Source organism: Myzus persicae, unplaced genomic scaffold (genome assembly GCF_001856785.1).
Source record: "Myzus persicae strain clone G006 unplaced genomic scaffold, MPER_G0061.0, whole genome shotgun sequence".
Taxonomy (NCBI): Eukaryota; Metazoa; Arthropoda; class Insecta; order Hemiptera; family Aphididae; genus Myzus; species Myzus persicae.
In genome coordinates this window covers 210,063-224,654 of record NW_019102823.1, presented here as the reverse complement: position 1 = coordinate 224,654, position 14,592 = coordinate 210,063, and the positions used below count along the sequence as shown (strand labels likewise).

The 14,592-nt window shown below is 36.3% G+C and overlaps 1 protein-coding gene across 4 annotated transcripts in view; it reads left to right on the top strand.

Annotated features, from left to right (window-relative positions):
• LOC111033163 (AF4/FMR2 family member 4-like) overlaps nt 1-14,592 on the top strand; it is a 149,363-nt gene that overhangs the window by 78,602 nt on the left and 56,169 nt on the right. The window contains exon 1 of one of the 4 annotated variants that reach the window (XM_022313769.1): nt 12,801-13,488. The exons of the other annotated variants lie outside the window; for them this stretch is intronic. Within the exon in view, the coding sequence (XP_022169461.1) occupies nt 13,400-13,488 (89 nt within the window). The 5' untranslated portion in view covers nt 12,801-13,399. Of the gene's footprint in view, nt 1-12,800; nt 13,489-14,592 lie in introns of those variants that run through there. 4 annotated transcript variants of the gene reach the window in all.

Below are 14,592 nucleotides of genomic sequence, written 5' to 3'. Positions count from 1 at the left end.
AAATCGAGAAAACATTTGTTTTTTTATAATAATATTATTGTTTGTTTCACCGCTGCGATCGACTCTGTTACTGGGGAAGAGGGTGGCCAGAGGCGTCGGATAGATGGCGCCGTGTTCGGCAAGAGAACGTCGAAAGACAACGGACCGCGACAAAGGGATAAAAAAAAAACTCGTCGGGGCCGCCTCGCGTCAATCCAAGGGATGCACATGCAGCTCACTCGCGTTTCGCGTAGGCACACACGCATTGCCCACACGGCTACACCTTGTTGATGGACACGATCGGACGGTCGACCCGGTCCGCTCTTCGGTCCGCGAAAGGAAGAAAACGCTGTGCCCCCCCGGCAAAAAAACAAAAACTGTGACGTTTCGAAAATATTCGTTCGCATCGCATCGGCCTTATAGTGTATAGTAACGACGATCGCGTTATGTGTTTTGTCGGCGCCGACGCCGACCTTACGCCGACAGCCTTGTCATTGAACCGAGAAATACCAGTTCTATTGTTGAGCGTGGAGGTTTTTTTTTTGTCTCCGCTCGCGCAAGCCTCGGTAAAAGTTTGACGGCCGTTCACCGATTTTATGTTTTCATTCTATATATTTTCATACCTCGTCGTCTCCCTCTATCTGCGTCTCGTCATAGTACGTAGGTAGGTCTTCTATACGTGCGCCGCCGCAGTTTTTGTTTTTTTTCTCTCCTATTCCATTACAATACGCTATACATATTATAAATGTGTACCCGGGGCCTGTGCTCTTCAATTACGAATTATATCCGGCCGGGTCGGCGGCGGAGGAACCGATATAATATATTATTATATATTATTATTATTATTATTATTATTATTATTATTATTATTACCGGGCCTCCTCGTATACCGTTATAACCCGGACCGAGGCCGTTCATTATAATCATCAACGTGGCACGTACACACGCGCACGATCGCTCGTGCGAACGCCAACTATGCGCACTCGCTCTACACGCGCACACATTCGCGCGACGTAGCCATTGTGTATTCGTGTGTGTGTGTGTGTGTGTGTGTGTGTGTGTGTGTGTGTGTGGAATAATATTATTGTGATAATATTACATTATTATTTTTATCCGTCGCGAAATCGTCGGGCGACGATGTACGACTGCGTGCACTATTATGTTTATGACGAAACTATGCGATACTACGACGCGTCTCCTGTTGTAAAACATAATAATAATATTAATATAATATACGATATTATAATATTTATAAAGTTATATTATTTTTCGTTTCGCATGCGTGCGGACATAACGTATCTCCACTCCGCAGCGGTAGTATTGATGTATACACGTATGTATGTGTGTCTGAATGTACGTATGTATAGACATCACAAAACCCTTTTGTCCGCGACCGCTCCACACTCCACGGTGTAGATACAACGTGACGTTTATATAATGCATAATAATAATAATAATATATTTTATTATGTGATTAAACGGTTTGTATAAAATATAGTCGAATTGCCTAGCTTTTGTACATAATATTGTATATATTATTATTATTATAAATTTATATAGTGCGGGAGATCGTGTACGGATATTACCGAAATAAAAGGGAAACTGCGATGAGGCGATTATTTTAACGAGCTCTCTCTCACTCCTATTTTCTCTGTACCCCTTCCACAACCCCCTCCGGCCAACAGTCGTAATATACCTAATATCTGCGTATACGCATGTGCCTAATCTAAAATACATCGCGCGATGCACGTCGCCGTTTTTATCGCGAGACAAAACCGAGTTAACCGTTGTTGCTTGTTATACGCACACCATTTCCATTGATTTTAAATAACACAAATCGAATAGTGTTTATTATATATCGGTCATAAGCACTTATAACTTATATGTTTATAACTTATAACATATTATTATTTATAACTATATAATAAAATTGTATACTATTTTTTAGTCTATACATATAAAATCAATGGTAACCTACTAAACTACTGCTATACATTTATTGTTTCAAATTTCAGTAAGCCATGTGCGTTTATTTCGGTACGTCTGTTGACGAACGATAAGCTTCTCTACATAAAATAGTGATGCATTAGATTGGAATCAGTTGGATAATATATGACATATTGATGTTTTACGTTCCCTGTTTATTATTTACGTACACGCGTCTGTGAGAATTTATATTGATTTTCCGTTGGGTGGGTGTGATTTGCGTGTACGTTCTGAGAAAAGTATATTATTAATATTAAACCAGCGGTGACACGATAACGAAAGTCGAAAAGAGTTGTAAACACTATGTGCATAGGGCGCAGTGTTGTGTGTAGGTAGGTCAGTATTATGTAGGTGAACCATATTATAATAAAATAATAGTAACCGACTGCGTTCTACGTAGCTTTTATTATTATTGTCGAACTATTATCATAATATTATTATGTAATACTGAAATATTGTGTTGATGTTATAAAATGTATATTATTATGAGCAGTTTGAGAATTCCGATGTAGTATTGGCTGAATCGAGTTGCAGTATTGATTATAAACGACGAGAGTTGAGAACTCACGGATACTATAGTTGAGTATAGTCTATAATAATATCCTCCCTTGGTCCCGTTTTCATCGAATACAGCTAACATCAAAGTAGTTTCGAGACATAAAATATATAATATAATTGGGAATTCGGCATTTGTGTGCTAGTGCTCGGAAACCTTTAATAATGTGCACGAAGACAAGAGTATACGCGCTTCCGTCTAATCATGTCGGATAACGTCAATAAACAATTAATATTAGTGGGACACTCGCAGTTATTCATACATTAGTTAAATGCAATTCACAGACCATGGGTTTAGTATTTATATCTCGATAACATCACAGTTGGCTAAAATACGGTTCGGATAAAATATGGTTCGGATTAAATATTTGTCGGCTGAAATGATGTCGGTTACAATATTTTCGGTTTTTTATAGCCCCTCGAGAAAACTGCAAAACGCTAGAACAATAACACTAAACCGTACCTTTGGTCCCGAGATTACGTCTTATCGCCCAGTCGTACGATGACCGGTGAACCAACAAGAGCGCGTGGAGTCTCGTTTATTCAAATCGAATGTTTTCCCGTCGTTAATATATTAATTTGTAATACAGCTGTTCCCACCCACCGGCTCTTGAGCAGCATAATAAACGCCCCGCCCCCAGTGGAGGTTAGGACTTTTAGACTTTTTTTTTATCTAGGGGGCAATATTTCTACAATGGTTAATGGTGAAAAGAGGGGGTTACAGGGATAGTTCAATATTGTCGTTCATCGTTATCATTCCACTTAATTTGATAAACATATTTTCTCAAACAGAAATAAAAAATATTAATTTTGCTTATCATTGTAGATTATTTAATTATTAAAAATGAATTGCCTAACATTATATTGTTTTCTAAATACTTAGATTATATACAACGGTTTGTATATAATGTACAAATAATATTTTAAATTGTTATTTACAAATATATTGAATGAGATAAAAAATATTTTAATTTAATTTCGATAGGTATGTCAAATTACAAGTGGGGCAAATTTAAGTATAGGGGACTAGCCTCCGTCACGCCGCCAACCGTGTCTTACAGCACGCCATCATTCTTACATTTCTATAAAATAATATTTAAAATTAAAATTTTATCGTTTTATATTTATGTTTGCCACATTATACAATATAGAAAAATCTTTGTAACAGGCATAGGTATATTATTATTGCTGGTCAGCTTGGCGGAGCTGTTAAACCTAAATTGAACACACGTCGAAGTGTTTTACCCATGTGCAATGATACGTCTTATTCGTTCTTCTTTTACTACCCGTCACGAACATTTTACTCGTTATTATCCAGGCGAGCGGTTTCACAGTCCCGTTGCACGCAGACAAATACCACCTACGAACGCATTGGTTCCATTTAGGACAGAATGAAAATTATTATTATTTATTTACCCGTTGTCTTTGCTTCATCAATAGGTCCATTATAATATAATATGTCTATATATTCGATAACCGCGAAATGTCCAATGCAGAATGCCGTAGTTTTTTAAGTCTTAAGTATTATGTTCACACAGAGAGCAAAAAAGATAAATTACGAATTATTCGTACAAATGTATTTATCAAATATACCTCAATACCTATCAACATTTAACTGCATACTATATAGGTAATACGCATAATAATAACATCATCTCAATTTATAATTTCGAGAAATGACGTAATATCTAATAATTCTACAAAAAGAAAAAACTGCAGTAGTAAATAATGAAAAATTCTTTCGATCCACACGTTTTGTAAAATATGTAATTCGTTGATGACTAATTTAATGGTTTTTTTTTATTTTTAAACAATTTTTGACATGTGTGAGTTATTTTATATTGAATTTTTATAAAATTTTAATTTTATGTATAAACACGCACATATTTCCATTATTAACCTAAATAATAAACTATTTTAGAAAAGAATGTATATGTTTTAATATTGCTCGAAAAAATTTAGCCAAGGAAAATGAGAATGTGCGTAGTTCAATTCCATCACCGTGTTTCAGTTATCAGTATTAATAATCCGATTTCTTGATTATTTTTAGCATTTAAATAATATAGTTGATTACTATATAGAATTTACTATACAATATATATGTAAATATTAATTTAAAACTAGTAATATTGTCTTTCAATCCATACATGTCCATTAATTTTCTTCGAGGTTATTGGAGTTTTTAATGTATTGATAGTTTTGTGAGTGAAAAATAAAACATTGATTTCATTTATTGCGTGCAAAAAATACTGTGATTTTATTAAAGCCTATGGGTAAAGTAAACATAAACATAAAATAAATAAATGCGATATTAGATGTCGAATATAATTTCGTGTTTTAATGTAATTACATTTTCGGACTAAATAGCCACCGTAGTATACAATATTAAATACATCAATCGAAATGTCGACTTTTGAAATACGCGAAGCCGAAGGGGACCTAAATACCTTTCTTGAGTAAAAAGCAGCAGTAGTAGTAATAGTTCTCAGAACTGCAGTAATAGTAATAATCGCGATATAGTAGAGGTAGTAGTGGTAGTAGTAGTATTAGTAGTAATAATGATATTATCAGTATGAGTAATATAATAGTATTTGTAGTAGTTGTAGTGGTCGTATATTGTATAATGTTTATAGTGTATAATATTATTAAACAAATAAAATAATGTATAAAAAAATCGATCGCCTCTATAAAGAGAAGTGTATATTATTATATTGTGCATAAACAATCCCGACGATTCCCCGGTAACTAGTGTGTTGGTGGTGGCGGTGGTGTGGTCGGCAACGGAAAAGCTGTTTGAATAGGTTTATTTCATTTTTTACTAAGTGAAATCAAAAGTTTAATAAAGTAAAACGAATGTGACTCTTTCCTCTTTGTCTCTCTACCTCTGCAGTATATTTCCTGTCCCATGCCTTCATATAACAATATTATTATGTTATACGTGCGCGCATAACCATAATCCATCCCAACTACGTTTAATACATGGATCCGACCGTCGTACTCTGCTTTTTGGGTAATAAAGACGGTGATTTACGAAAAAGGCGACACCTACGCCAATACCGCCACCATATTAATAAAAAAAAAAAAAACGCAAAAGAAAACCAAACTACTCGGCGGACACTGACTAAAGTAAAAATAATACAATTTGTACGTCAAGTTATCATATACTTACGACTCGCGATATTATTCAGGTACGCGTCCCGCCGGCGGGTTAAATTAATTCCACGCGGGTCTTCATAGATTGAAATCATCGCCGAGAGAGTCGTAGACATGTTGTAGAATACTTCGGGTTTTTATTTCTGTAGAGGTTGTCGTCCACGAGCGCACCACACTCGACTCTTATGTATAATATATATATATATGTGTGTGTGTATGCCGCTATGAGTATACGAAATGAATGATCGGTCTGGAATTTTGTATTATTATTATTATTTTGTTATCCTTTTGTCGACTGTCTTGTAATCTCCCTGCGGCGGCGGCTCGAGGAAAAGGAGTGCGCAACGTATATTTACGATTATTGTTTTTTTTTAAATTTTTTTTTTACTTTTTAATTCGTTTATTTTATTATATAGTTGGTCCTGTATTGGGCGAGGTGACTTTATTTTGAACGATGCACCTATTATACGTATTGTTAGATATTATATACACGGTAAATGTGTGCGTGGCTCGGTCAACGCTCATTATAAATTGTTTCAATAACATTATATTTACCAGCCTTCATATCATATTTTATACATATTACATATAATATAATATATATATATATAATACTAATACTACTTATGTATGTACTAATATATATGTATAAGTGTAAACTGAATAGAATATTATACGTATTTTCATCGTTTTGAAGACCAATCTGCCTGTTGGGAAATCTTCGAAAAGCGGCGTTTGCTATACATATAGATATAACAGTAAAATGTATAAGAAACCCGTGCTTATATATATATATTTATATATGATATGGTGGTGAGGCAGCTGCATTACAAAGCGACTTTCTAAAAGATTAAAAAATAAATCGTATCATTGCGTCATTACAACAATAATAATTGTTGTTGTCAACGTTATGTAACTTCAGTGACGCACCACCGTGGTGATGCAGTGCTGAATTATAGGTATAAGGTAAACACATGATGGTACATATACCTAGGTACTATATCGATATCATAGTGGATTTTTAAAAAAATCCTCCCTACTCCCGGTGATTATTCTCCGTTGATCTACAGCGTATCTCCTCAAGTTTTTATAATGACGGGATGCGTGCGCTTAGCGCTGCAGAATCGAAAGATTTCCGTAGCACTTCCTAACTCCTGCAGGGTACTTTTAGCTTCATATTATACAGATATAGCATTCTCAGTCCGTCTGTACACCTCTATAAGTTGTGTGTCTCAAATCTCAATATAAATCCTGCAGGTAAACCGCGTGGCACAAAATATCGCCGCCCGTCGCCACCGTCGTCGATCGATACAGAAGATGATCCGTGCGGGTGGTGGGTCTTTCGCACGATGTGGAAAAGGTTTTATCTCGTTTCGTTTTGCAAAACTCACTTAATTCGAACAAAACTTGAATTTCGACAAAATATACCGAGAAACTGCGAGACTCGCGCCTCGGTGCCGAGAAATACTTGCAATGTAATTTATACGCGATGGGAGACAAACGACCCCCGCGAAAGCTCTTCTTTTTACTGACAAATACGTATATGATATGTTGTGAGATTTCGAAGAACGTAGAGAATTCGTTGGATTGTACAATCTTATTATCATGTATTACACAAAAGGTCAGTAACACTGCAGCAATTGTGTAGTGATGGATGTGCGAGATGGTATTATTATATTTACTTTCCCCACGTGGTTCTCATTCAATCTCTCCGATTTAAAACATTAACCTTTAATTTTTTTTAAACTAACCGTTGTGTGCAGTTGTACCTAATAACTTCTTAAAATATCAGCTTTCGCCTTGGTATATATTATTTAGTGAGTAAATATCACACGGCCATCGGTTACTATGATTATAACTAAATAACTTAGTAATAAAAAGTCAGAAACCTTATTTAGAAGGAAAAAATGTTACCATACAATGTACAACTTTCAAAGTGTTTATTATTCAAGGTATAAGACTTTTGTATATCAAACTTACCTATTTTTAATTTTTCCTATACTTATTATAATATTTTTAAACTATTTCATCCAATTCCCTACGTTTGAAGTCCAAGTTATAATCAAACTGATAATGTAGACAAATCAGTTAATTTTATTTTATATTACCAACCGAAAAATTACTCAAATTTCGTTCTGTCGTTTTATTTTTTTTGACAACTAAAATAAAAAATACAATATTTTTTTTTTCATGTCATAATCAGCTTATTGTAGGTATATACACATACAAGCCATAAGGTGTCTCCTCCAATAAGCTATACAATACTATACATATCAATATATTATTCGTAAGTATATAACTATAACAAAGTCATAGATAAATTTCAAATTCACAATAATATGCAGTTTTAAATTTATGAACATACAATGTTTATTACAATATAATGAGAGTTTCGATGAATCATGTGTTGCCAGCGTGGGGTTTTACTATACAATTGTTATAGACTTATTGCTGCTTATATCAGGCAAGACTTATGTTATAGTCGCGTGTAGACGCACGTGCATTTGCAGTGCACGCGTCGGACAGGTGTTATATGTTACCTGCAGTGTCTTCGTCGCGGTCGTTCCGATATAGTTATGTATAGACATGAAAAAGGTATACAATTATTATTTCTGCGCACACCACTCATCCCAACGGTTTTGAAAAAACAAGGTTCCTTTCAATCTTTGTTCAATTCATTATATGTGCCTATAACTTATGTTGTTTTACTCGTTCTATATACCACCGGGCAAGTTCACAAAAATTGTACCGCACATAATACCTATATATTAGGTAGGTACCTATACTGATAAAAAATATTATATACCTATTTATTATGATGGATACTAAAATATAATGCTTATAAAAAAAACGTCTGTTTTCCATTTTGATGCGTTGAACATTTTGCAGGATTCATTGTTTATTTTAACTTTCAACAAATTGACTCGGGAGGTTCAACCGTATACACAACGTGGCACATATAATCATTATACATACACGACTGCCGGTGAATAATAATCGATTCGGTACAGACGCACGTCTGCATCGCACATATTGACTTGTCTAATATTCTACATAAATTGAATTAAACCCTGGCAGACGAATTTATTGGACCCGACGTTATATATATATGAAGATAACGACGACTGGGACGAGGAACTAACCACGAAGAAAAAGTGTACTGGAAAAAGACAATATTATCTTGTATATAGGTACTGGTTCAGCCTCTATCTTCATATTATTCGGTTGGGGCCGACGGGACAGTATGAGATGAAGAGTAAAATCGAAAGCGCGGTTTTATTTTTTGATCAACTAAGAAAACTCGTTTTGCTATTTATAGCGCACATAGTTTTAAACGGATTAAACTCTGACGTCATTAAATCCGTCTTGTGCGGCACACGGCACAATAGTCAATAACGCTATGTACGCCCTGTGCTAGTACTTTGGCGAACGTAATTAGATCGACCACGACGACGTGGGAGCAGACATATGATGTGCGGGCTATATACTCTATACAGTATATACATGTCATATATATTTATATTTTTACATATGTGTTTGTATGTAACCGGCAGTGTGAATAATTGAAGTATTATCTGCATAATATGCTGTGCGATCTTAGGCAATATGCATAATAGTAATTATGTTTCAATTTCAATCTTAAATTCACTTGGCATTATGAACAATTAGTTAAATGACTAGTCATTTCTTAGAATGCAAATATTGTAGTCTTAGGTTATATTCAAAACCTATTATTTGTTCAGAATTATCTACTGCATACAGTATTTTCTGTTAATTTTTGACATATTTTTACTAACTCACAATACAATTTAGATATTGTATACATTATAATTTCATAAATTGTAATTTGATATTAGACCTTACCTTGTTGTTGACGTGTTGTTAACTGATCACCAGGCTGAATAGACCGAATTCTGACCGATGGTCATACGCAACTGCTGGTAATTACAATATGACATTTTTATATGATATTTAGTTTATGATTATTTGATTAAAGTTACATTGTTACAATACCAGCTATATTTCGATTATCCCATTAGATGGTGAAAAACATTACCATTTTGTGTATTATTTCATGTTTTATAATTTTAAATATTCTATTTTGATTAATTCAACAATGATTAAAACATTATAGGTAGGTACCTAAAATCTCATTAACCTCAATAATATCTAAAACAAAATAATTATTTATTACATTGCCTAATTAACTTAGGGCATTGTATTCAGTACCTAGTAAATATAATAATTATGCACATTGACTGGTGAAAACGACTATACGCATAATGTGAGATTATTCACATTGAGGATAACATGCGGAATATTGTATAATGTATTAAAATATATTATCGTTGGCAATTCGCAATAAATATTAATTTTATTATGCCCACTATAACATAATATAATGTGGATACAATAATACAATATACGATTGTGTTTACTCAGGTGTCTACGATTCTTGTTATTATATGCGTCTATGTATCTAGGAATGGTTTATACTACATGACTGCATATGTAGGTAATTGTTTCAGCAATTACGTTGAAAATAAATTGAATGAAAATTGTATTTTTTTCCTGTACCTACAGTCTAATATTCAACAATCCGAAAAAAACATTATTCTCGTATCCTGCGGTTTATAGTGACTGCGTGTTCGTCTGTGCCAGCTCGTCGCGATGTGGTCTGTAACTATGTGATGACCTCGCGTCAGTCAATCAAAAATTTCTCATAAACACCTAAACAAATATTATTATAATTTTACTATTCTTTATTAGTAGGTATATACAACTATTTTTTTAATGATTCCTCGGACGCAACATCAACATCATCGTCGAGATCAAAAAAAAAAAAACTGATACGCCGTACAAGTACATTATAGGTATAATATATTGGAGTGTAATATTCGACGATTCAAGGTCGTATTGTGGAAATAAGGAAAAAAATAAAACATCAAAAACTGGTCCGAATCTATAAATATTTTGTACTCTGATACTCCACGCAACAACTTCGGCGGCGATTGTCTGCGACGAAAAACAGAAGAAACCTGCAGAAGAGAAAAAATCAAAAAAAAAAAAATGAGAGAAAAATACCCCATTACGAGTGCGCTTACATGTCATTCACGTGAGAAAACGCTCTTTTATGCGTTGAAAATAATAAAACTCATCCCTTTCGATTTTTCAATACCTTAACGATAAATTACGAATTTACCACGCGCCACACTGTTCGGCGCTGGTGCAAGCCCGTGCGTGCTGCATGTACGGGGTGTTAGGTCATTTCTTCCTGGCCGGCGGCGACGGACGTTTTACGACTGTTTTGAAAACCGACACAATACCGTCAAAAATCGAATGCATGCTCACAAAATGTCGTATTATTGATGGTATAATAATACACGTTGTTTTCGTGTTTGTTGTCGAAAATATTTATCGAAACGCGTCACGACTTGTTTACTGGTCTGTAAATAGTGAAAAACAAATATTTTTTTATTGTTATTACTCGTTAGTCGTTGTTGTCGTCTCGCAGATCGCAATAGCTACCTACTGAAATAATCTTTACGTATCATATTATCATTGTCGGTATCATCGTGCTTACGAAATTGTTGACTATAAATGTGCACAGTACTAGAGAGTATAAGTAGACAACAATTGAATTGAATGGACGAGAAAAAAATTACGAGCGTCGTGAAAAAAAATTATGTTAAAAACAAAAACTCGATTGCGTAGCTTGATATTAAATAGTGGTTTTGAAGTTTTATCGAGTTGGTTTTTCTTGTTTAATTTGTTTGTCTTATAATTATCGTATTACATTTGATTACATATTATATGATAGACCAGTTGTCTACCACAACACGGTACAATTAATATAGTCACGAATTATGAGCGTTTTTTCGACGACTGTTAATTTTTATTGCGACACAGTTGAGTCGTAGTCCTGTAATATTATGGATAAACATTTTATTATCATTTATCAATTATTATCAGTAAACGTATACTTTTTTTCGGATCGTAATCGTTTGAGACTGCGCGTATATTACCGTTATCGATGTTTAACATGGATAATTTATCGATAATCAGTTACTTGCCGACAAATCAAAATGCAGTTTTCTAAATGCATTTTTATAACGTACTATCATTAATGCAGTGTACACACGATGTACTGTTGTATGGTATATAATATATTATATATACATGAATACGATATACGAAATATGGATCACTGACCCCGCGGGCATTTCTGGCTTTCTGCAATCGTTTTATAAACGACTAAAGGGGTTATTGGCTGTACTGCGAAAGGGCCGGCGGGACTGCATTAATAGTATCGTATTGGTGGGCGGTGTTTTAGGGGGGGGGGGGAGTGAAAAGACAGTCGGCGTTCAAAAGTCGCAAACAAGGAAACGCAAACATACATTTATGTAATATTACTCACATTTATATTACATTTATTTTTATAGTAGGTAGGTAGTAGGTACCTACAAAATGTGGAGACTATAGTGGTCGTGTCGACGATGCAAAAACAGTGACGTATCGTCGAAACTGGATTTTTTTTTACACTCCGTTTTCGTACATAATACACGTACACACCGTTACGCGTCGTCCCTGCCGTCCTCGGGTCCGTTATATCCGTTAGCGATTAGCATACCGATTTGACAATATTATATCGCACGCGATTTCTGGTCGCGACACGTCATCGATCGTCGTCGGCCGATCGTCATCGGCGTCGCCGGTAGCAGGAGCTCTTGGCGATTATGCGCGCGGAAGAGTGTGGGGTGAGGATTTTTTTTATTTCGGCAAACTTTTCACTTGTTAATGGGCCGTACACCGCGATCGCTCTGTACAAACACACACGCGCGCGCGCCCCGCCCCACCACCCGTCGCCCGACCCATAATATTCCGTCCCACTTCACGTCCGATTACAACTGTGCGCGCGCCTGTGTGTGTGTCCTTTACCGCCTGCCTGAGACATGCACCGCCGCGTGTACCCCCCACCGCTAACGGCCGCCCGTCCACTATAGCGTTTTCCCCGCTGCTCGCGCCCATCCCTTCCACGTTGCATTCGTCGGTGGTGGTGGTGGTGGCGTTGGCGGGTGGCGGTGTACATACACCGCTACCACCGGCGCTCGGCGCGCTCCTCTCTCACAACGGCAGAGGCGGCGGACACTCAATATGGCTTCCGTACGATTGGTCTCCGGTCGCTCGTCCGTTCCGTAAAAGTAAAATAAATTTTTTTTTTTAAATAAAAATTTTTAACGAAATATTAGTACTTGTTATTTAAAAAAAATAATTTATTATACCTATAATATTTCGCGTGATCGTCAGTGGGGCCGCCGCCCTTGAGTGTAACATATTTTTATTTCATGTAAATCGTTTTGTGCTTGTGCGCTAAAATCTGTGGCCGTATCGTAAAAGTGTGTTTGGTGTGTGTGTGTGTGTATAATAATTATATGCACTCGTCCGATTCTATAAATTATTATAGTTAATGCTGGTGTTGTGCTCCGAGTGATTAGTGTCGGCAGTGGTTGCTGTCGTGTACGACGCGGTGCGTACGACTAGTGAAAATATTATATAATTGATGTGTAGATCGTTGTGGCTTTATAGAGTTAAGAGTCGTCGAGTGTCGGTGGTGTAAATCCGTCGTCGGCGTCTTTGTGTGCGATATCCATTATGTCGTCTTTCTGAATCGCTTCGGAGAGACCGAATCGCCGCCGCTGCTGCTGTCGTCATCATCGTCATCACCATGAATTACCGTCCGAAACCCAATCCTTTCGATGGCTTGAGGAACTCTCCATCTTCGCACAACCGTGGAGGACTCAGCTACATGACTACGTGAGTTCTTTTAGCGTTTATATTTCCCTGCAGTATAGCCGCACCCATCACACATGGCATGGAAACGTACGTCCTTCGTCGTCGTCGTCGAAACCCCTCGGCAACCCGGTATTTGGGTCGTAGAAAGTGTGCATTTCTTATCGCATTCGAATTAGCACATAGATAGAGCCGTCGATCGACGTGCTTGTTCCCTGTCTTTGATTTGTCCTATAAATTATTGTGCACGTGTCTCTGACCGGCGTTGAATATCTGCCGTCTAAGTTTTTTCCCCGCCCCGCACCTGCCCGTTCGAAAAAATTTTCATTTTCACCGTTTTCATTTCTGTTCTTTTGCGACGGCATAGGTACAGGCAGTCAGTAGTATAGTATAGTGCCGTACGGTAAATACTTGTTTAAGAGTGTACGGGATGTCGGGATCATCCGATTTCCGTGTGTCTCGCGAACTTTCCCCCTTTGGTTGAAGAGGATTAACTAGAAGATTGCGGACGAAACCCAAACAGAGCCGCTCCTTGTCGTATGCACCTTACTCACTTACGTTATAACTACTTATACCTATATATATATGTATAATATATCATTACATAAGTATTTGACTGTCGCACAGGACTTTCCGTTTACGTCGTCTCATCTCCGTCTATTACATTTATATATGGCTCATATTTTTTCGCAATATTAATAAATTATCTTCGTCGCGGAAAACGACCCGTTGTATGTGTGGCGCATATTACGTGTCAAGTTTTATTTCGTATCAAACCGACATTGACATTTTCCATTGGAAAGTGGATGGCGAAAATTTTACGTTCGCGCGATGATGATGGTACAATTAGGTAGTAGGGGCCCGCGTCTAGCATGAGATTAGAAATCGGGTCTTCTGGGTGTGTCTTATCTCGTCGTAGAGTTTATTATTATTAGGCCTGTTCACGTATGCAGTAGAGATGGATGGTTGACAAAAAAAAAAATGATATAATAATAATAATAATATGATAGGTGCCTCACTGCCTGTATGTATTTATTATTATATAAACCGTCGTTGTTGCAGCCGTTTTACCTTGAAAACTGCCAACTGATGGTCGTGTGTGTGTGTGTGTGTGTTACTCATCGTAAC